At 44.1% G+C, this 24,171-nt stretch overlaps 1 protein-coding gene across 1 annotated transcript in view; it reads left to right on the top strand.

The window, feature by feature from the left end:
• Positions 1-19,734, top strand: part of LOC108536125 (HRAS-like suppressor 3) — a 38,651-nt gene extending 18,917 nt beyond the window's left edge. Inside the window, exons 4-6 of the mRNA XM_017882630.1 lie at positions 3,531-3,633; positions 6,667-6,935; positions 19,465-19,734. Coding sequence (XP_017738119.1) covers positions 3,531-3,633; positions 6,667-6,935; positions 19,465-19,566 — 474 coding nt within the window. The 3' untranslated portion in view covers positions 19,567-19,734. The remainder of the gene's footprint in view (positions 1-3,530; positions 3,634-6,666; positions 6,936-19,464) is intronic.
• The last annotated feature ends 4,437 nt before the right edge of the window (positions 19,735-24,171 follow it).

The following is a 24,171-nucleotide window of genomic DNA, read 5'->3' as shown; positions in this document are numbered from 1 at the left end:
TACAAACTGTAAATACATATTTAAAATTATTTAATTTTTTTTTGTTTTACTTTGGCCAGGCGCGTTGGTTCACGTCTGTAATCCCAGCACTTTGGGAGGCCGAGGCGGGCAGATCATGAGATCAGGAGTTCGAGATCATCCTGGGTAACATGGTGAAACCCCGTCTCTACTAAAAATACAAAAACAAAATTAGCCGGGCATGGTGGTGGGTGTCTGTAGTCCCAGCTACTCCAGGGGCTGAGGCAGAGGAATGGTGTGAACCCGGGAGGCGGAGCTTGCAGTGAGCCAAGATCGCACCACTGCACTCCAGCCTGGGCAAAAGAGCCAGACTCTGTCTCAAAAAAAAAAAAATTTTTTTTGTTTAATTTTTCTTTATTTTTAACATTTACTTTCTTAAAAAAATTAAGTTATAATTTACCCTTTCAGTGTTTACTTCTGTGTCTTAACGAACACTTGTAATTGCAGAATGGTTGCCACAATCAGGATGTAGAAGAGTAGGCTGGGCGTGGTGGCTCACGCCTATAATCCCAGAACTTTGGGAGGTTGAGGTGGGTGGATCACCTGAGGCTGGGAGTTCAAGACCAGCCTGGCCAACATGGTAAAACCCCATCTGTACTAAAAATACAAAATATTAGCCAGGCGTGGTGGTGCATGCCTGTAGTCCCAGCTACTTGGAAGGCTGAGGCAGGAGAATCGCTTGAAGCCGGGAGGCGGAGGTTGCAGTAAGCCGAGATCGTGCCACTGCACTCCAGCCTGGGTGACAGGGGGAGACTGTCTCAAACAAAACAAAAAACAAACAAACAAACAAAAACAAAAATGTAGAAGAGTATAGAAATTTTACCCCTGAAATTCCCTCATGCCTCTTGCTAGTCAGTCCCTCTCCTCAACCCCTGTGACAATCATGGATCACTTTTCTGTGCAATAGTTATGTCTGTTCTAGAATGACATATAGATGGAATCATACAGCATGTGGCTTTTTGGGTATGACTTTTTTGCTCTTCCTTTGTGGATAAAGGAATACTTTTTTTGCCTGAACCATTATAATATTTTAAATTATTTTTTGTCATTGTAATAACTTCTGTTTTAAAATGTGCAGCATGAGGCCGGGTGTGATGGCACATGCCTATAATCCCAGCACTTTGGGAGGCCGAGGTGGGAGGATCCCTTGAGCCAGGAGTTTGAGACCAGCCTGGGCAACAAGGCAAAACCCTATCTCTACTAAAAATATGTAAAAATTAGCCAGGCATGGTGGTGTGCACCTGTGCTCCCAACTATTTGGGAGGCTGAGGTGGGAAGATGACCTGAGCCTGGGGAAGTTGAGGCTGCAGTGAGCCATGATCATGCCACTGCACCCCAGCCTGAGCAACAGAGTGAGATCCTGTCTCAAAAGGAAAAAAAAAAAAAAAAAAGGCAGCATGTTCTATGTGAGGGCTCCTCTCATTAGTACTTATATGGAGCAGGTGAGCTCTTTGGCGCTGCGCACCACCGGCTGCTCATTACTCAACATGGTCTTACTGATGTCCACACCATCTCCTTTTCCAACCTGCAGGCTCCCTCGAGGATGGGAACCCACCCAGTCTTCATGTCCTTTTCTGTTTGAGGAGATTCCTGTTTAAATTTCTTTTCGGGGATTCTTGAATCCCCAAACTCTGACCAAACAATCAATACTCTTTTTTTCCCCCTGGAAAACAATAGGATTCATAAATCATGACCATTGTCCATTGTTCTGAAATAGGTTCTCAGTAAGAACCGGGTGCCTTCTGTTTTGGAAAAGAAATTATATTTACTGCAACAAAAGAACATGATTTATCTGTAAAATTCCCTGCCACACATGCTACCGTTTGTAGTTTTAACGTTTCTGTGAAATAATAAGCAAACTGGCCCTTGACCCTCCTTCATAGGCATTGTAGAGTTGTGATTGGCTATTACCCACAGATTGGCTATTATCTGTGCCCAGGGGAGGTCATCCAAGGATGAGCCCTCCCCATCCTTCATCCTTGATGGAATGTCTCTGGTAGGCCCACCGAGCTTGGTGGTGAGATATGGGCAGACCCCTATGGATCTACCCCTATGTGCAAGCAAGCCAGAGCCCCTACCCCATATCTTCACTGTACTGAGGGCAGTTTAGCCCTGACTGTGGCTGAAGACTCCAGCAAAGGATGAGGGGCCAGAACCAGCCTCTGATGGGCTCTGTCTCTAGGTGTTCTAAAAGGTTGATTTCTTTGCTTATTAAAGGGTTTTATTTTTTATTTTTTATTTTGAGATGGAGTCTCGCTCTGTCACCCAGGCTGGAGTGCAGTGGCACTATCTCGGCTCACGGCAAGCTCTGCCTCCCGGGTTCACGCCATTCTCCTGTCTCAGCCTTCCAAGTAGCTGGGACTACAGGTGCCCGCCACCACCCCCGGCTAATTGTTTTTGTATTTTAGTAGAGACAGGGTTTCACCGTGTTAGCCAGGATGGTCTCGATCTCCTGAGCTCGTGATCCGCCCTCCTCAGCCTCCCAAAATGCTGGGATTACAGGCGTGAGCCACCGTGCCTGGCTCATTAGAGGAGTTTAAAGGTTGGCCTGGACCAGAGAAGGTCGTTACCCCGATTCTGGTGAGAATCGGAACTCCCCCTCCCCCAGCACTTAGTGCAGGGTCTGATGCTGGGACTGGATAATGTTGAATGGATGCGATCTTGAACCTCTCTGAAGTTTTCTCAAACTCTGCTCCATGCTCCCCTAACAGGGTGAGAGCGTTTACTGCACCCTCCCTACCTTCCTCTTCTCACATATGCACACTCACACTCACACGTAGTCTCACACTCACGCATCTACCCTCACACACATACTCGTTTAATGTGCACGCACACACCTTAGCATCAGGCTGAGCAGCCAGGGGACATTACTGCCGGAGACTGACACCAATTCTCCATTAGGCCCAGGCCAGGTGTTGGGGAGTGTCTGTGGGATGCCCTCCAGATCCCTCAGCCTCTGGCACGGACCCCAGGTGGGCAGCTCTAGTCACATAACTGGTAGTGTTTCCCGAACGGTCAAACTGGGCTGAGAATCAGCCAGCTGGGCGTTGAGTCCTGGCCAAGTCACTCATGAGCTGTGTGTCTTTGCACAAATTCTTTTGCATTTCTAGGCCTTGATTTTCCTCATCCATAAAATGGGGTTCATCATTGGATGGTTGTGTGGATTTATTGAGCCATCTTGTAAAACACGGAGTGCAGTGCTTGGCTTAGAGTGAGAGTTCAATACATAATATTCCTAGAAATCATAAGGCAGAGACTCCAGCTCATGAAGAAACCTTTTAGGTTTGCACTTGGCAATTTGTATTGACAGAAGAGCAGGCCCATGGTGCCTGCAGGTCTGGGTCACAAGCTTGTGAAGTTGGACTGGCATTGGACCTGGCAGAGCAGGGCTCAGGACATACGTTCTGCTGAGCTGATAGCTGGGGACTACTCAGCTGCACCTTCCTCACTGAGCCCTGCCTGGGTTCCATGATCTCACGCTGCCTCTAACAGCCCTGTTCTTGGTTTTACAGCCGGAGCCTAAGCCTGGAGACCTGATCGAGATTTTTCGCCCTTTCTACAGACACTGGGCCATCTATGTTGGCGATGGATATGTGGTTCACCTGGCCCCTCCAAGTAAGAACACACAGGACCTCCACTGTGATGGGCCCCAGGGACTGGGAAGAGAGGGGATGGGGAACTGTGGGTAACAAGTGACCCCAACATTCTTCTTGTTTCCCAACTGGCAGCTGTCTCTGAGTGTTACAAGAAGTTTGATGTGGGGCAGTTTGGTGTGGGGCACTGGTTTTCAAGGTCTGCTCCTTGGAACCTCAGGGGGTTCTTTAGAGCAGGGGTCCCCAACCTCCAGGCCACGGACTGGTACTGGTTAGGAACTGGGCTGCAGAGCAGGAGGTGAGTGGCGGGCAAGCGAGCGAAACTTCATCTGTATTTACAGCTGCTCCTCATCGCTTGCATTACCGCCTGAGCTCCGCCTCCTGTCAGATCAGCAGCGGCATTAGATTCCCATAGGATCATGAACCCTACTATGAACTGCACACGCAAGGGATCTAGGTTGCACACTCCTTGTATTAGTCTGTTTTCATACTGCTATAAAGAACTACCTGAGAGTGGGTAATTTAGAAAGAAAGGAGGTTTAATTGACTCACAGTTCTGCATGGTTGGGGAGGCCTTGGGAAACTTACCATTATGGCAGAAGGTAAAGGGGAAGCAAGGCAGGTCTTATACAGTGTCAGGAGGCAGGGGAGTACCACACTTTTTTTTTTTTTCCGATAGAGTTTCGCTCTTGTTGCCCAGGCTGAAGTGCAATGGCACAATCTCGGCTCACTGCAAACTCCACCTCCCGGGTTCAAGTGATTCTCCTGTCTCAGCCTCCCGAGTAGCTGGGATTACAGGCACCTGCCACCACACCCAACTAATTTTTCTATTTTTAGTAGAGATGGATTTTCATCATATTTGTCAGGCTGGTCTTGAACTCTGGACCTCAGGAGATCCACCTGCTTCAGCCTCCCAAAGTGCTGGGATGACAGGCATGAGCCACCACGTCCGGAGTGCCACAATTTTAAACCATCAGATCTTGTGAGAACTCACTCATTATCATGAGAACAACATGAGGGAAATCTCGCTCGTGATTCAATCACCTCCCACATAGTCCCTCCCCTGACACGTGGGGATTACAGTTCAACATGAGATTTGGGTGGGGATACAGAGCCAAACCAAATCACTCCTTATGAGAATCTAATGCCTGATGATCTGTCACTGTCACACATCACCCCAGAAGGGACTGTCTAGTTGCAGGAAAACAAGCTCAGGGCTCCTACTGATTCTGCATTATGGTGAGTTGTATGATTATTTCATTATATATTACAATGTAATAATAATAGAAATCAAGTGCACAATAAACGTCATGTGCTTGAATCATCCCAAAACCATCCCTCCCCCCTGCCTAGTCCATGGAAAAATTGTCTTCCACGAAACCTGTCCCTGATGCTAAAAAGGTTGGGGACCGCTGCTTTAGAGGGACCGAGGTGGCATCTGAGGGGGAAGCTCTGCTTTGATTTTTTTAATGCTGTGACTTTGTATGCAACACACTCAAAAAAAATTTTTTTTTTGACAGAGTCTCACTCTGTTGCCCAGGCTGGAGTGCAGTGGCGTGATCTCAGCTCACTGCAAATTCTGCCTCCCGAGTTCACACCATTCTCCTGCCTCAGCCTCCTGAGTAGCTGGGACTACAGGTGCCTGGCACCATACCAGACTAATTTTTTGTATTTTTAGTAGAGATGGGGTTTCACTGTGTTAGGCAGGATGGTCTCGATCTCCTGACCTTGTGATCCACCCACCTTGGCCTCCCAAAGTGCTGGGATTACAGGCATCAGCCACCGCGCCTGGCCGCAGCACACTCAACTCTTAAGCATAAAGCTTCTGGGAAGAGTGCAGGTGTTTGGGCAGACAGATTGGTTATGAATCCAGTTTCCATTCTTCAGCCTTGGTTTCCTTTTTTGCAAACTGAGGATATGAATACTTAACTTGGAGAACTCTCGTGAGAATTCCTCACCCTTCTCTTAAGCCTTTAACTTAAACTGGGGTATAACATAAATATTGTAAAATGTACAAGCATAGTAAAGTATACAGTCAGTGAATTTAAAAAAAATCCATCTATGTAACAATGTCCCAGATCAACATCTAGAACATTCGCACTGTGCCACTTACCCTGAAAGACTCTCTCATGCTTCTGCAATATCCCCTCTGCACCCCTCGCCCAGGCAACCATCATTCTAGCTTTTCCTGCCATAGATGAGGTTTGCCTGTTCTAGAACTTCATGGAAGAGGTATCACATGGCCTACACTCTTTTGTGTCTGGCTTCTTTTAGCAAACATCATGCCCATGTGAGTCATCCATGCTGCTGTGAGTAGCAGATCTTTTTCACTGCTGTGTATTTTCCGTTATATGAATATGCCACAATTTAGCATCCATTTTTCTGACATCAGACTCATTGCAAGTTTGGACTGCTATGAATAGAACTGTTATAGACCCTCTTTTTTTTTCTGAGGCGGAGTCTTGCTCTGTGGCCCAGGCTGGAGTGCAGTGGCATGATCTTGGCTCACTGCAACTTCTGCCTCCCGTTTTTAAGCGAGTCTCCTGCCTCAGCCTCTGGAGTAGCTGGGATTACAGGCGCGCGCCACCATGCCCAGCTAAGTTTTGTATTTTTAGTAGAGATGGTATTTCACCATGTTGGCTGGGCTGATCTCGAACTCCTGACCTCAAGTGATCTGCCCGCCTTGGCCTCCCAAAGTGCTGTGATTACAGGCGTGAGCCACCGCACCTGGCCTTCTGGAATGTTTTATTTTTATCTTTATTTTTTTTTGAGACAGAGTCTTGCTCTGTTGCCTAGGCTGGAGTGCAGTGGTGCAATCTCGACTCACTGCAACCTACACCTCCCAGGTTCAAGCGATTCTCTTGCCTCAGCCTCCTGAGTAGCTGGGATTACGGGCGCACACCTTCCCCCAAGGCCCACAGCCACGCGTCTGACCCTTCCACATGTTGCTTATCCTATGTGGATGGAGCCAAGGGCAGATACCCTGCTGGGGGCCAGCTCTGAGCCTCTGTGGCCTTTCCCAGAACCAATCTGTCTCCTCTTTGTGGATCTGCAGGTGAGGTTGCAGGAGCAGGTGCAGCCAGCGTCATGTCTGCCCTGACTGACAAGGCCATCGTGAAGAAGGAATTGCTGTATGATGTGGCCGGGAGTGACAAGTACCAGGTCAACAACAAACATGATGACAAGTACTCACCGCTGCCCTATAGCAAAATCATTCAGCGGGCGGAGGAGCTGGTGGGGCAGGAGGTGCTCTACAAGCTGACCAGCGAGAACTGCGAGCACTTTGTGAACGAGCTGCGCTATGGAGTCCCCCGCAGTGACCAGGTGCGTCCTCCACCCATGTTGCCTTCCCCAGGAACAAGACCATTCCCTCAGCTGATGGAGGCTGGAGATGGCTATGGAAGCATGAACAAGACAAAGTAGCAGAGACAGAATTACTGCCCTTAAGGATGTCACAGCTGGAGTAGGGACAAGGGTGGGGAAAGAGGCAAGTTGGCAGATCAGTGTAGTCGGGGGTGGGGGTGGGTGGCCAAGGAAGGGAGTCACAGACATGGTATTCATTCCTGTTACCAAGCCCTCCCTAGCCACCTATCCCTGAGATGGCCCTCCCAGCCCTAAAGGCAGGTTTGAGGACCCACTACCTTACAGATTGGGAAACTGAGCTTAAGTAACTTGTCTACAGCCATTCATTTCATCAAAATAATCTTTGTTGGGTCTCCAGACCTGGTACCTGTCTTTTCCTGTGCAGATAATTCGCAGAGTTGGGATTTGAAGCCCAGGTCTGTGTGGCATAGCCCGATCATGCTTATAAACAGCACTGTCTTCAGCTTGGCTGAACCCTAAGGGTAAATCTGGGAGACCCTAGGGGATGCAGTTTTGTTCATTTACTTGATTTTATTTTTGTCATTCCTCTCCTTTCAGTCTCGTTTTCTCCTCCCATTTTCTTGCACTTCTTCCCCTCCCTTTCAGCCATTTCCATCTTTTTTTTTTTTTTTTTTTTTTTGCATAGGTGAAAAGAACATTGGGAAGGTTCTTACATAGCTGTTGAAACAAAAGGACATATTTTTTTTCAGTGAATGATTAGGTTAAGATCCATCAGGCTGTTCACTTTTATTATTATTATTTTTGAGATCAATTTCTTCTTCCCTGGTCAGTGTGGTGGTTAAGAGCATGGGCTCCTGGAGTCAGGCCAACGTGGGCTGGACCTGGTCTCTGCCTTTTGCCGGCTGTCTGACCTCAGGAGAGTTAGTCCAGCTCCCTACACTTTGGTAAAGTACGAATGATAATACTCATCTTGGAGGATTACCATGTGAATTAAATAAGAGCATGTTTATTCTTAGCACAGTGCTGACTCAAAAAATTCACTGAATACATTGTAGTAGTAAAAATAGTCATAATTATCCTCTTTTTTTTTTTTTGCTTGGTTCATCCAGTGCCTGGTCCACTGGCCTCTGTGGGCCACAGTGACTTGAATGGGAAGACATTGACTAACACCACTTGTAGGAATCACTGTTACTCTCTTCACACTGCTGATAACCAGCTGTGCTTACTACACCAACCCTCATGTTTGTTAGGTGGTTCCTACACCTGTCTACAGTGAGATATTAGTTACCTTTAAACGGGTATCCTCTTACCTTTTTTCAATCAGTTGGGTTATTAATATTCAACAACTAGTTATCTATGAATGTTAAAGGTGATCAACTTAGAAATTGAGTAGGTGGTACATAGCTAACTAGGTAAAGAAAGGGCAGTATTGCCAATGTTTGTGAAGACTGCAGTCTGTCGGTCATGGTCTGGCTTCAACTTCCCCGAGAGTTGATAAGAGCTTTCTTCTGGGGAATCAGTGGGCAGGGCCATGAGAAGTTTGTTAGTGCCCGAATATTGGCAGGTTTCAAAAGGTGATGCAATGAAAGCAGGAGACCAGGGGATAGTGGCACTTACCACATCTATCTCTTGGGGATAACAGCCTTCAAAACATTTGTCTCTTGTTTTTCTTTTCTTAAAACAATTTTATTTTAGGCTTGGCACAGTGGCTCACGTCTGTAATCCCAGCACTTTGGGAGACTGAAGCAGGCAGACCACTTGAGGTCAGGAGTTTGAGACCAGCCTGGCAAACATGGTGAAACCCCGTCTCCACTAAAAATACAAAGGCCGGGTGCGGTGGCTCACGCCTGTAATCCCAGCACTTTGGGAGGCCAAGGTGGGTGGATCATGAGGTCAGGAGATCGCAACCATCCTGGCTAACATGGTGAAACCCCGTCTCTACTAAAAATACAAAAACTTAGCCAGACTTGGTGGTGGGTACCTGTGGTCCCAGCTACTTGGGAGGCTGAGGCAGGAGAATGGTGTGAACCCAGGAGGCAGAGCTTGTAGTGAGCCGAGATGGCACCACTGCACTCCAGCCTGGGCAATGGAGCGAGACTCCATCCCCCCCAAAAAAAAAAAAAAAAAATGGCTGGGCGTGGTGGTGAGCATCTGTAATCCCAACTACTTGGGAGACTGAGGCAAGATAATCACTTGAACCCGGGAGGCGGAGGTTGCAGTGAGCCCAGATCACACCATTGCACTCCAGCCTAGGCAACAGAGCGAGACCCAGTCTCCAAAAAAAATAGAGATGAGGTCTCACTCTGTTACCAAGGCTGGTCTTGAACTCCTGAGCTCAAATTATCCTAATGCCTCAGCCTCCCAAAGTGCTAGGATTATAGACATAAGCCACTGTGCCCAGCCACATTTGTCTCTTGAGTCACACTTGATGAGGCATGGCTGTCATCTTGGTATCTCTCTTTACTAGCATCCTAGAAATTCCTTTCTGTTCCCTGCTGTATTAATGCTTTTATCCTCTGTAGTTCACATCTTTCTCTTTTTTGGTTTATGCCCTTGTTTTGGTAGACTACTTCCCCTAATAGTTTACTGAGAAATGGTACATTTATAAAAGGTCCCTAGGCAGGCATGGTGGCATGTGCCTGTAATCCCAGCTACTCAAGAGGCTGAGGCACAAGAATTGCTTGAACTCAGGAGGCGGAGGTTGTTGCAGTGAGCTGAGATCACACCACTGTACTCCAGCCTGGGTGACAGAGTGAGACTTGGTCTAAACAAAACAAAACAAAAAAACCAAGAAACAAACAAACAAACAAACAAAACAAGATCTTGCAATGCCTGAAAATATCTTCATTTTATCATCACATTTGATTGAGGCTGGGTATTGAATTCTAGGTTAGAAACAGTATTTTTTTTTCAGAATTTTGAAGGCATTGGTTTATTGTCATCTAGTTTTTGCTACTGTGGTAGAGAAGTCTGAAGCTGTTCTGGTTTTTGATCCTTTGTATGTGATCGATTCTTTCTTTTCAGAACCGTATAGAATCTTCTCTTCATCCTCAGTGTTCTGAAATTTTATTACCTTGCACGGGTCTCTTTTCAGTATTGTGCCAGGTACTCAATGACTCCTGTCAGTTTGGAAACTCAGTTTCTTTAGTTCTGGGAAATGTTCCGTTTTGTGTTCTCTGGCACTCCTATTATTAGACTGTTGGACCCCCTAGACTGCTCTGCTGATTTTCTTATCTTCTCTCTCTTGTTTTCCATTTATGTATCTTTTTATTTATTTATTAAGACAGAGTCTCGTTTTGTCGCCCAGGCTAGAGCACAGTGGTGTGATGTTGGCTCACTGTAGCCTACACCTTCTGGGTTCAAGTGGTTCTCCTGTCTCAGCCTCCAGAGCGGCTGGGGCTACAGGCATGTGCCACCACAGCTGGGTAATTTTTGTATTTTTATTAGAGATGGGGTTTCCCCATATTGGCCAGGCTGGTGGGATTTCCCCATATTGGCCAGGCTGGTCTGGAATTCCTGACCTTAAGTGATCTGCCTGTTTCCGCCTCCCAAAGTGCTGAGATTACAGGTGTGAGCCACTGTGCCTGGCCCATTTATGTATCTTTTTAAATTTGAAAGTGAACATTGATTGACAGATTTAGGTATAATAGAAGTTTTTGTTTGTTTGCTTGCTTTTTAAGTAGCAGTGACAATATTAGCATAAGAAAGGGAAACATGATAAAAAATTGAGTTGCATCATTGGTGATCTTGCATTATGAGGTTTTTACTTACTCATGGTAAAACTCATGCTCCTATGCAGCAAGAAACTCCAAATACAGAGTATAAGACAACCCTGGGAATCAATAAGACACTTTCTGAAATTCAGAGTGCTACATTAAGAATATTTGGTAGGTTTCCAAAATATATCCTAATCATCTCATTTAGTTATTCTTTCAGCAGTTGTTAATAGAATAAACAATGGGTCTGACCAGGCGTGGTGGCTCACACTTGTAATCCCAGCACTTTGGGAGGCCAAGGCGGGTAGATCACCTAAGGTCAGGAGTTCGAGACCACAGTGGCCAAGATGGTGAAACCTCATCTCTACTAAAAATACAAAAATTAGCTGGCCGTGATGGCGGGCACCTGTAATCCCAGCTACTACGGAGGCTAAGGCAGGAGAATCACTTGAACTAGGGAGGCAGAGGTTGCAGTGGACTGAGATTGCGCCACTGCACAACAGAGCAAGATTCCATCTCAAAAAAAAAAAAAAAAAAAAAAAAGAGGTCCACAAGTTTATATAAGTGGAGGATTTTTTGTCAACACAAAATTGTTACATAATTAGTAAACTACATTGTCATTAGGAACAAATGCTATTTTTAATTTTAATTTTTTTAGAGAATGGTCTTTCTCTGTTGCCCAGGCTGGAGTGCAGTGCCACAACCTCAGCTCACTACTGCCTCAACCTCCCAGGTTCAAGTGATCCTCCCACCTCAGCTTCCCAAGCAGCTAGGACTAGGCCAGGTGCAGTGGCTCATGCCTGTAATCCCAGCACTTAGTGAGCCTGAGGTGGGCAGATCACTTGAGGCCAGAAGTTCGAGACCAGCCTGGCCAACATGGTGAAACCCCGTCTCTACTAAAAATACAAAAATTAGCCGGGCGTGATCGCAGGCACCTGTAGTCCCAACTACTCAGGAGGCTGAGGCAGGAGAATCGCTTGAACTCTGGAGGTGGAGGTTGTAGTGAGCCAAGATTGCACCACTGCACTCTAGCCTGGGCAACAGAGCGAGACTCTGTCTCAAACACACACACACACACAATAGCTGGGACTGGGGGTGCACATCACCATGCCCGGCTGATTTTTGTATTTTTTGTAGACACAGGGTCTCACTTTGTTGTCTCGGCTGGTCTTAAACTCCTAGGCTCTAGCAACCCTCCTGCCTCAGCCTCCCAAAGTGCTAGAATTATAGGCGTGAGCCACTGCGCCTGGCCACAAATGCTATTGAGAGTAATTAAATAAAATTCCAAATCTTGAAATAGTAAAATAAGAAATGTTTTATACCATTATTCTTTTTGTTAACAATAATTTAACCCTTGCAAAATGAAACAATACAAATTGAACACATCACACTTTTCTTCCTGTGACTTTGGCCCTACCCATCTACCCATTCACTTGAAAGAGGCAAAACAATGATAACCAACAGTGAAACAGCATGAACAATTCTACTTGATCCCATCACAGAAAATGAAGCCAGAACATTCTACAACACAAACAGAGGTGCCATCTCTACTGCTTCTAAAGATTTCCTCTTTCATTTCTTGGTCTAGAATGGGGGTTTCTCAGCCTCAGCACTAGTGACATTATGGGCCAGATAATTCTTCATTGTCGTGTCCTGTCCTGTGCACTATAGGATGTTTAGCAGCATCCCTGGTCTCTACACACTATATACCAGTAGCATCCCACAGCCAGATGTAAGAACCAAAAATGTCTGTAGACATTGCCAAATTCCCCCCACAGGGAAAAGCCGTCTCCAGTTGAGAACTAGTAACTTAGGTGAGTAATGATCACTGACACATGCTGCGAGTCAAATTAACATAGAACTTCTGGCTGGGCGCAGTGGCTCACGCCTGTAATCCCAAGACTTTGAGAGGCCGAGGCAGGTGGATTACGAGGTCAAGAGATCGAGACCATCCTGGCCAACATGGTGAAACCCCATTTCTACTAAAAATACAAAAATTAGCTGGGCGTGGTGGTGCGCACCTGTAGTATTAGCTACTCGGGAGGCTGAGGCAGGAGAATCACTTGAACCCAGGAGGTGGAGGTTGCAGCGAGCCGAGATTGCGCCATTGCACTCCAGGTGGGCAACAAGAGCAAAACTCCGTCTCAAAGAAAAAGAGACCTTTGATGCATGCCCCATCTTGCTAGAGATGATAGATTTAGTACAAACTGGAAAATGTCCACCAGTATTTTTCTTTGTAAGCACTGTCAGTGAAGTGACTTTCCTTTTCATTTAACTCATGAGGATAATTTTTTTTTTTTTGAGACGGAGTCTCGCGCCGTCGCCCAGGCTGGAGTGCAGTGGCACGATCAACGCTCACTGCAAGCTCCGCCACCTCCCGGGTTCATGCCATTCTCCTGCCTCAGCCTCCCAAGAAGCTGGGACTACAGATGCCCGCCACCGCGCCCGGCTAATTTTTTTGTATTTTCAGTAGAGACGGGGTTTCACCGTGTCAGCCAGGATGGTCTCGATTTCCTGACCTCGTGATCTGCACGCCTCGGCCTCCCAAAGTGCTGGGATTACAGGCGTGAGCCACTGCGCCCGGCCAACGATATTTTTGTTTTAAAGAGTCTGATCAATCATTATGTTTATTTGTGCTGAGCTCTTTGAAGCAGACTAGATTTTCCTTCAAAAGAATATTTATGATCAATCAAATTTCCCGAGAAGAAAGGGAAACAATGAATTTAAACTAAAATGTAATTTGTGCTTTATATGCCTAAGAATATTCTAAAAAAAGATTCTCCTACTTTCCACCTACCTAAAAATATTTACGTTTCAAAAAAGGTATATTTTAGTAGAATCTTGTAAAGAAGCTTTCATACTGAATAGCACTTAAAAAAAAAAAGCAACCAGAAGCTATACTCACAATGAAGTCTAGTCTGAGTGAGAGAAAATATTAAGGTAAAAAGAAATTGAAGATGTGTCTGGTGGCAATATATATATACACACACACACACACATATATATATACACACACACACACACATGTATATATACACACACACACATATATATACACACACACACATTATATACACACACACACATATATACACACACACACATATATATACACACACACACACATATATACACACACACACATATATATATACACACACACACATATATATACACACATATGTATACACACACATATATAACATAAATCTGGATAAATTGTGGGGTATTATTTTGAAATTACTGTAAATGAAACTGAATTTCTATACAAATATTTTATTTCTTTTAAAATGATTTATTTATTATTTTTTGTATACTTGATCACTGTTGGAAAATATACAACTATTTCATAACCATTCTTACATTGTGACCTCTAACAGTCTAAATTCCATTGCTTTCGGAATAATGCTACACTCGCCACTTCTTCTTTAATCCACCCTATAACGTTGTTGAAAGTGAAGGCAGCACATTAGCACTTTCTTTTTTCCAGAAATGATTCAGATTTCCCTAAATCAGGGCTTAAATCAGAAGAACTTTGTAGTATAAATGTATACATGTCTGTAGTCTGGTAGAATTTGTTTGCCCACTTAAAAAAAAAAACAAAACAGTCTTCTTACTATTTCTAATGAGAGACAGCTTTTCTCTTTCACAATATCCTGATTTAAGACCTGTGACACACACCAGGTAGCCCATTTTCATGATCACAAATCCTGTAATAATAACACAGCAGCTGGACTTTCAGTCTGCAGCATGAAAATGATCAATGGCATCTGAAGGTAGCACTGACTCTTGGAGAGAGAGGTTTTCCCATAAAGTTTGCGCTATTAAGACTAACTAGCTTCCAACAGTCTTGGGTTTAATCATACTCTTTGACTATGTACAAAGCATGACTACAAACAATGAGGTTGTTGTTGTTTTCCTTGACAAAGTATCTTTTGTATGAACCAGTTGCATCAGCATTTGTTTTCACATCTTGAGATTCTATAAAGAACTAGGGACATATTATTCCTCCTCCATTATCTGCAAACTATTTCTCCCACCCTGACACAGAGCTTAGCCAGGAAAATGCTGGATACAAGTGATTTTATGCAGGCTCCCTAGCAAGTTAACCCAACAGAACCATGGCTGCCACAAAACCATGCCTAATTATCTTTTAGAGGAACATTTAAAGACTTATCAGCAGTCAAACCTCAGGTTGGTAGCTCCATCCAAACTTTGGTCATCTGGTCATCATGAATTCTGTCTGTTAAAACTACTTTTTTTTTTTTTTTTTTTTGAGATGGAGTCTCACTCTGTCGCCCAGGCTGGAGTGCAGTGGCATGATCTCGGCTCACTGCAACCACTGTCTCCTGGGTTCAAGCGATTCTCCTGCCTCAGCCTCCTGAGTAGCTGGGATTACAGGTGCCTGCCACCACCACGCCCAGCTGATTTTTGTATGTTTAGTAGAGACGAGGTTTCACCATGTTGATCAGGCTGGTCTCGAACTCCTGACCTCATCATCCGCGTGCCTCGGCCTCCCAAAGTGCTGGGATTAGAAGCATGAGCTGCTGTGCCTGGCCATCTGTTGAAACTTATATGTGACCAATGTTGAGAAGAGTTTGGAGATCTTCAGTGGTTAAAAATATATATGTATCTTGATGCTACCGAGACTTATCTGGGCCATAAATGTGTTTAATGTCAGGAAACACATAGCTGTGGTTAACCTCAGGAAACATAGCAGTGTAATTAACCCAAGGTGCCCAGAACTGATCTCTCAGCAGCCAGAACTCATGATGGCAAAACTCACAGCCGAGTGTTGTGGTATATTGTGATAGTTTCCTTTCTGTTTTGGGAGGGAGGTGGAGGGAGTTCTTTTTTCTTGATGATAATTATTACTTCCTTTCATTACTGAGTTTTCTTTGTATCTATTGTCAATTCTTCCCACACGATCCAATTAACTCTCAGTACAGTTCTCCACAAGGGAAATCACATCAAGTAATCTACCAGTTCTTGTTTATTTTGCTTGGACACATCTATCCCAGGGATGGCCCTTCTTCCCTCTGTGCTGGTTGCTCCTTGGCCAATTGCATGGCTGTCATCCTGGACTCCCCTTTGCTGTCATCCTTGGGATTTCCTTTCCTTCTCTTGGATCACGTTCTCTGATTCTATGATCTCTTAGTTTTCTGGTTCTTTGCTCTTTCTCTTATTTAGGTAGATCACATCCTCCGGAAGTTGCTTTAGGTTAGAAACACAGTACAATGGGAGAGGATGATGGTTATGGCAGTCCTCAACATGCTGGGCTCTGAAGTCACAATGCTCCAATCTGGATTGATAAGTGCATTCTTTTCCTATTGCTGCTGTAACAAATTACTACAAAGTTAGCGGCTTAAGACTCCACAATTTATTAGCAACAGTTCTGTGGGCCAGAAGTCTAAAATGAGTTTCACTGGGCTAAAATCAAAGCATTGACATTCTTTTCTGGTGTCTGTAGGAGAGAATCAATTTTCTTGCCTTTTCCAACTTCTAGAGGTTACTAGCATTCCTTGGCGTATAGTCCCCATCTATCTTCAAAGTTAGAGCAATGGCTGGTTGAGTCTTATATTGCATCACTGTGACACTGACTCTTCGGTCTGTCTTCTACATTTTAAGGAACTTTGTAATTACATTGGGCCCACCTGAATAATCTAGGATAATTTCCTCTTTTTTTTTGTTTTTATTTTTTTGAGACAGAGTCTTGCTCTGTTGCCCAGGCTGGAGTGCAGTGGCATGATTTCAGCTCACTGCAACCTCTGCCTCCTGGGTTCAAGTGATTCTCCTGCCTCAGCCTCCCGAGTAGCTGGGATTACACACACCCACCACCACGCCTGGCTAATTTTTGTATTTTTAGTAGAGATGGGGTTTCACCATATTGGCCAGGCTGGTCTTGAACTCCTAACCTCGTGATCCACCTTCCTCGGCCTCCCAAAGTGCTGGGATTACAGGCGTGAGCCACTGCACCTGGCCCGATTGTTTTGTTGTTGTTTTTTACTTTGGTTTCTATTTCTTTATTTTTTTGCTATTCCTTTTGAGAGATTTCCTTAACCTTTCTATTGAGTTTGTTATTTCTGTCATATTTTATTTTCTATGAAAGATTTTATTCTCTCAATATTCCATTATTTTTTATAGTACCATGTTCTTATTTATTGGATGCAATATGCTCTTATTCTCCAATGACAATTTTTACACTCGATCTTAGCCAAAAGGCTGAGAAGCGATCTAATGATAGTTTTTAAAAGGGCGGTTTCTTTTCTAGATATGGTTTCTGTTTCTCCAGATTGCTATTTGTTTTTGTCTTCAATTTTAGAGGCCTTCTTCAGATGTTTGGTATGTTGGTTGTATGCTCATGATTAAAGGTACGCTTGCTGGATGGGGCGCGGTGGCTCATGCCTGTAATCCCAGCACTTTGGGAGGCCGAGGCGGGTGAATCACAAGGTCAGGAGTTCGAGAGCAGTCTGGCCAACATGGTAAAACCCTGTCTGTACTAAAAATACAAAAATTAGCCAGGTGTGGTGGCGGGCACCTGTAATCCCAGCTACTTGGGAGGCCGAGGCAGGAGAATCGCTGGAAACCGGAAGGCGGAGCTTGCTGTGAGCTGAGATTGTGCCACTGCACTCCAGCCTGGGCAACAAGAGCAAAACTCAGTCTCAAAAAAAAAAAAAAAAAAAAAAAAGTGCACTTGCAACCATCATGTTCAGTTGAATTCAAAGAAAACCAATTCATATTACGTAGTGTAAACTAAAATAGTTAACAAATTATATCCTAAAAACAAGGTCTGTTGGTTAAATGTTGTGTGCCCTAGGTTTTAAAATGACAACATCTAAATACAATTTCTGCTTTTAAATTTGTTAAGCTAAATATGTATTGGTTCTTTTATTTTAGAATCCTTAAAGCATCTTAAACAGTTCTTTTTTTCCAAGAGAAATTACAAATAACATTTCTGTCAAGTGGTACTAGTGTAAAGCCACCTTTCTTATATTTATGGTTTTGGTTTTTCAGTTTTACACACAATAATACTCACTGTCTTACTATCAGAAAATTATTTTGACCAAGATTTATTATTCAACTTCATAGGTTAGGAAAGAGATGCTAATTCTTTCTCCCTATGTTTTCTTTGTTATTATTCTCTTGCCCTCTATATATACTGGCCTCTAATGTATACTGTAAAATCATTATGTTGTTGAGATCACTTCATTATGATTTATGTAACAGAGTATCTCACCTCTTTCTTGCTGTATTGCCCAGGATGGAGTCCAATGGTGCGATCTTCACTCACTGCAAATTCCACTTCCTGGGTTCAAGTGATTTTCCTGCCTCAGCCTCCTGAGTACCTGGGACTATAGGCACATGCCCACCAGGCCTGGCTAATTTTTGTATTTTTTGTAGAGATAGGGTTTTGCCACGTTGGCTGGGTTTGTCTGGAACTCCTGGCCTCAAGTGATCCACCTGTCTCGGCCTCCCAAAGTGCTGGGATTACAGGCGTGAGCCACTGCACCCAGCTGAGCGTCTCACCTCTTTCATACTGTTTGCTGAACAGTTTTCAGTTTGTCAAAAAAAAAGTGGGAGTTTGCTACTGGATGGAGCTCTGAGTGAGTGGAGGTGGGCATAGGGGCAGTAGCTTGCCAACTTTGAGTTTCACTGCAGGATGATCTGGGTGGGCTGTTTGGGAATTCCCAGTTTTGGTATCTTTTGTTATTTGCATTTGGGCCAGATTCCCCAGAAAAGTCTTCTGGACTCCTGTGTGGAGGGTAAATTTCTGGGAACAGAGAGGGGTAGGAGGTCTGGGAGTCTCACATTTAGCATCTTTACAGTCTCAATCTCTTGTTTGTGGTATGATACCCACATTCTCACATGTGCTTCTAGGTTTCTAGGCCCCTAAGCCTTCTGTTGTACCCTCTGCAGAGAATAAACTTTCAGACTTCTGTTGGGGGTCAGGGAGGAGGTTCAGGGACCAGCTAAAGCTCTCTTTCATTCTTTCCCACTTCCAGAGGCACCTGGGTTTAATATGTGATCCTTTTGGAGTATTCTTTTGTATAGTTAGGGTTTATCCTCAGTTTTTTCCACTGCTGCCTTAGGATTTAGTGTTTTCTGAATTCTTGTGGAATTATGCCTTAAACAAATGCCTTAGTTTACTTTTAGTTGAGTTTCAGGAGGCAGTATAATTGGATATATATTCAATTTTTACCCGGGAATTTACTTTTACTTTTGAAACACTTTTTTTCCTAATACAAACAAGTCAGATATCCTAATAATTCTAAGTATAACATCACTACTATTTATAGTTGAGTCATTTATTTAAGAACATGTGAAGAGTACCTCCATCCTCCATGCCTGGCAGGACCAAGCACTGGGGATAGAGTGATGAACAAGACAGCTGAGTTCCTTGCTCTTATGGAGGTCATAGGTTACTGACTATTCAATAACAATTCCTCCCTGACTCCACCTTTGCTTCTAGAGCTCCCCATTGGCCAGCCAAGATCTTGACCATCCTTGCATCAGCTCCCTATCCTTTCCACAGCCACGCTCTGAGGATTTATATGCTTTAAATACCCACATGGTGAATCCAGTTTTCCATCTTTGGTTCCATGTAAATTTCAGGCCAGCTGGCTCTAGTCAGGAATTCTTTCCCCATCGAGCTCTCTCCTCCCCTCTTCCCTACCAATGTTTGTTGACTCCTTAGTTTGGCCAGGGAGGCCAAGGGGCATGTGAGGTACCCCAAGCTGAACGTTCCTGCTGAATATGCAGCCTGTACTCTGAATCCTGACGCAGAGTCTGACCCACCCTCCTCTTTGTTGCAGGTCAGAGATGTTGTCATCGCTGCAAGTGTTGCAGGAATGGGCTTGGCAGCCATGGGCCTTATTGGAGTCATGTTCTCAAGAAACAAGCGACAAAAGCAATAACTGAAAAAGACTGTCCTGTCAGCGATGACTTTATACATCAAGGGGATCTTGTTTTGCTAGAGTTTGGGGTTTGGTTTGTGGATTTCATTGTGATTTATAATAAGGCTTATTTTCACAGAATAAAATAAAGTACAACGAGGGAGGATTTTATTGGGGGAAATGCAGCAAGAACTGCCTGGTGTGAATTCTGTTCAGGGAACAGCCGGGCTCTCTTCCTGGCCAGGGTTTTCTTTCATTTTCTTTTTGCGTGCTGTGTTCTTTGCATTGCAGCAAGCAGGGTCCAGCTCCAGTTATCTCAACTAGAGGGCGTTTCTGGTAGTCAGAATACATGTGGGGCGGAAGGGAGACAGACAGAGGTAATACACAAGAATAGAAACCAGCAGACAGCTGGGACTCTTGGCCTGGAACTAGATCTGAGATGGCCTCTGAGACTCAGCAGCTGGAGTCCGTAGATGCTCAGCCGAGTTGAAAAAAAAAAGTCCTTGGCTATCAGGAAATTTCGTATAGGTGCTTGCCAATCTTACTAAAATTTCCGTTATTTTCCTCTGCTCCACACGTCTTCCCTCCGCCTATGTTGCTTCCATCTCCTTAGCACTCCTGCTTCCTCACCGCTTCTGCTTGCCATGATCCCCAAGTCTCTGACCCACATTCCTGCCTGCTCTTCTCCCACATCTGCTCAGATTCTTTCCCTGCGGTCTGTCTGCGGGTGCACGCTCCCAGTGCCACCCCCAGGAGATAATCTGATAGGCTCAGTTCGCCGGCTAACTCAACTTTCCCATTGGCTACCTTTGGGTCAGGTGATCTCCACTAGCTGTATCACCTATGCCTGATGGTGGGTCACAGGGTGCAAATGTTGCTTGAGAGCTTAGTGGGTTAGGGATGTGGCTGGGCTCATGGCTGACATCCCTGCTGCTGACTCCTTACGGGTCAGGCTGGGAGAAGGTGCCATGTTGTGTGGATGGTCATTTGAGGTCTTGCAGCTGTTGCTCGCTGGGCTTGGCAGGTGTTCAAAGTGACCATTTTTCTGAAGTGCTTTTTTTCGAGTATTCCTCAGACGTACTCCCCTGGGGCCGACGGTCCTTCCTTCCACAGGGTGATGCTTCCCTACTTGCTTGTGAATGTTTCCTTCATCTCCGGGTTGTCTGGGGACGGTTCTGTCTGTTGGAGGCCTGGGCAGGATTTACAAAGGGCTCCATGCCAGCTCCTTCCTGCTGGGTCCACATCTGGTGTAGGGTAAACACCTGCCCATTTAGTCCTAGTGTTGGTAGAAGAATCATTTTCTTTCAGTACAGTCTCCTTTTTTTTTTTTTTTTTTGTCCCAGCTCTTTAGATGTAGCACTTAATGCCAGTTCTCAAGCTCCCCAAACTTAAGGGACACAGGTCAATAAGCAGTAGGTCTTTGGAAGCTCGCTGTCTCACATGGTATAAGGTGAGGGGGACACAAAGAATGTAAACCTCCAAATTAAGTATGGGGGAAAAAAGAATGAGAAAACAAACACAAAAAGGCGAAACAGAAACACCTGGTTCAGTTAAAAACAACAACAAAACAAAACAAAACAAAAAAACCCAAAACCAAACCACACAATAAATGAGAAAAAAATTACATAAAACAGATGACATGTATAGAAATAAAAAAATAGAATGGAGGAACTAATTCCAAATTTATAAGTAAACCTAAGTGGACTAAATTTGCAAAGTAAAAGACAAACATTACACTGGATTAAAAAAACAAATCCAGGGAATACAGTTTACAGCTGATATATTCAAAACATAAAAACACAGATAAAATATAAATAAAATCGGTACGGTGGTGTCTACCTGTAATCCCAGCTAGTTGGGAGGCTGAGGTAGGAAGATCCCTTGAGTCTAGGAGTTAGAGAACAGCTTGTGCAACATAACGAGGCTGCCTAAAAAATATATATATATATAATACCCATATATGTATATATATATGTGTGTATATATACATATATGTATACACACACACACACACACACACACACACAAAGACTGAAATGGAAATGATAGACATTTTGCGTGTCAACTGGTCTGATGTGTTAAAAAGTTATCCAGGAGAAAAATCGGGGGTATGTGAAAGCTGCCCTAGATAGAAATGTTACATGCAAAACAAGTAAATGTGAAAACTATAAGAGCTATCTGGGATAATTGGAACATTTTAAATAGAGACTGGATATTAAAGAATATTAAGGAATTATTTACTTTATTAAGTGTGATAATGGCATTAGGCTTATGCAAACACATGCCCTAATTAAAAAAAAAATGCAGATAAAGCAAATGTGGCAAAGTAATAAGTTTTTAATTGCGACAGTGGGTACATGGTAGGTGGGTAGTTATTGCACTATACTAGATTTTCCGGTACTTTTTGTGTGCCAAAAAACTTAACAAACATCTTTAATAATATCTGAAATTGTCGGGCACTGTGGCTCATGCTTGTAATTCCAGCACTTTGGGAGGCCGAGGCAGGCAGATTACCTGAGGTCGGGAGTTTGAGACCAGCCTGACCAACATGGAGAAACCCTATCTCTACTAAAAATGCAAAATTAGCCGGGCATGATGGCGCACACCTGTGATCCCAGCTACTCAGGAGGCTCAGGCAGGAGAATCACTTGAACCGGGAAGGCGGAGGTTGCAGTGAGCTGAGATGGCGCCATTGCCCTCCAGCCTGGACAACAAGAGCAAGATTCCGTCTAAAAAAAAAAAAATCTGAAATTTGAACTTGAGATTTGAAATAAGACTTCTAAACCAACTTTAATAAATCATTTAATTTAAAAATTAGAAGAATAAAAACGGTATGCCAGGTAAATACAAAGAACTGGTGTACTAACTAAAAGTTGGTGTAGTTGTGTTGATATCAGAAAATATAGGCTTTAAAGCAAGTTATTAGTAGACAGAAGACAAAAAGGTTCTGATAAAAGTTTTAATTCACTAGAAATATGTAACTTGCTTGCATTTAATAAACCTCAAAATAATGAAATTTTTGACTGATTGCAAAGAGGAATTCATCATCTGCTGTTTAAAACAGAATACCTAAAAGTGGGTAATTAATAAGAAATGATTTGACTTCTTATAGTTCTGGAGGCTGAGAAGTCCAAGGTTAAGGGGGTGCATCTGGTGAGGGCCTTCTTGTTGGTAGAGACTCTCTACAGAGTCTGGAGGCAGCACAGGGCATCACATAGTGAGGAGGCTGAGTGTGCTAGCTCAGGTCTCTCTTCCTCTTTTTATAAAACCACCAGTCCCATTCCTGTGATAAACCACTAATTCGTTAACTCATTAATCCATGAATGGGTTAATCCATTCATGAGGGCAGAGCCTTTATGATCCCACCACCAATTAGAGGCTCTCCTCTCCTCTCCTCTCCTCCCCTCCCCTCCCCTCTCCTCTCTTCTCCCTCTCTCTTTCCCTTCCTTCCTCTCTCCCTTCCTTCCTTCCTTCCTTCCTTCCTTCCTTCCTTCCTTCCTTCCTCCCTCCCGCTCTCCCTCCCTCCCTCCCTTCTTTCTTTCTCTTTCTTTCTTTCTTTCTTTCTTTCTTTCTTTCTTTCTTTCTTTCTTTCTTTCTTTCTTTCTTTCTTTCTTTTCTTTCTTTCTTTTCTTTCTTTCTTTCTCCTTCCTTCCTTCCTTTCTCTCTCTTTCTTTCTCTTTTTTCTTTCTTTCTTTGTCTCTCTTTTTTCTTCCTTTTTCTTCCTTTCTTTCTCTTCCTCTCTCTTCCTTCCTTTTCTTCCCTCCCTCCCTTCCTCCCTCCGTTCCTCCCTTTTCTTCTTCTTCTCTCTCTTTCTTTTCTTCCTTCTTCTCTTTTTCTCTCTTCCTTCTTTCCTTCCTTCCCCTCCCTCCCTCCTTCCTTCCTTCCTGCCTTTCTTCTTTCTTTCTTCTTTCTCTTTCTTCCTTTCTTTCTCTTCCTTTTTCTTTCTCTTTCTTTTTCTTTCTTCCTTCCTTCTCCTTCTCCTCCTCCTCTTCTTCTTCCTTTCTCTTTCTCTCTCTCATTCTTTTTTTCTTCCTTTCTCTCTCTCTTTTATTCCTTCCTTCCTCTCTTTCTCGTTCTTTCTTTGCTTTCTCTTTCTTTTTTCCTTCCTTCCTTCTTTCCTTCCTTCCCCTCCCTCCCTCCATTCCTTCCTTCCTTCTTTCCTTCCTTCCTTTCTCTTTCTTTCTCTCTCCCTTTCTTTCTTCTTTTTTCTTCCTTCCTTTCTTTCTCTTCCTTCCTTTTCTTTTTCTTCTTCTTTCTTTCTCTCTTTCTTTTCTTCCTTTCTTTCTCTGTTTTCTTCCTTCCTTCCTCTCTTTCTCTCTCCCTTCCTTCCTTCCTTCCCCTCCCTTCCTTCCTCTTTCTTTCTTTCCTTCTTTCTTTCTTTCTTTCTTTCTTTCTTTCTTTCTTTCTTTCTTTCTTTCTTTCTTTCTTTCTCTTTCCTTCTCTCTCTTTCTCTTTCTTCCTCTTTTTTTTTGAGACGGAGTCTTGCTCTGCCGCCCAGGCTGGAGTGCAGTGGCCGGCTCTCAGCTCACTGCAAGCTCCGCCTCCCGGGTTCACGCCATTCTCCTGTCTCAGCCTCCCGAGTAGCTGGGACTACAGGCGCCCGCCTCGTCGCCCGGCTAGTTTTTT

The sequence above is a fragment of the Rhinopithecus bieti genome, unplaced genomic scaffold (genome assembly GCF_001698545.2).
Source record: "Rhinopithecus bieti isolate Rb0 unplaced genomic scaffold, ASM169854v2 scaffold_13271, whole genome shotgun sequence".
Classification (NCBI taxonomy): domain Eukaryota; kingdom Metazoa; phylum Chordata; class Mammalia; order Primates; family Cercopithecidae; genus Rhinopithecus; species Rhinopithecus bieti.
Note: the sequence above shows the minus strand (reverse complement) of the source record. Positions and strands in the feature narration are given on the sequence as shown.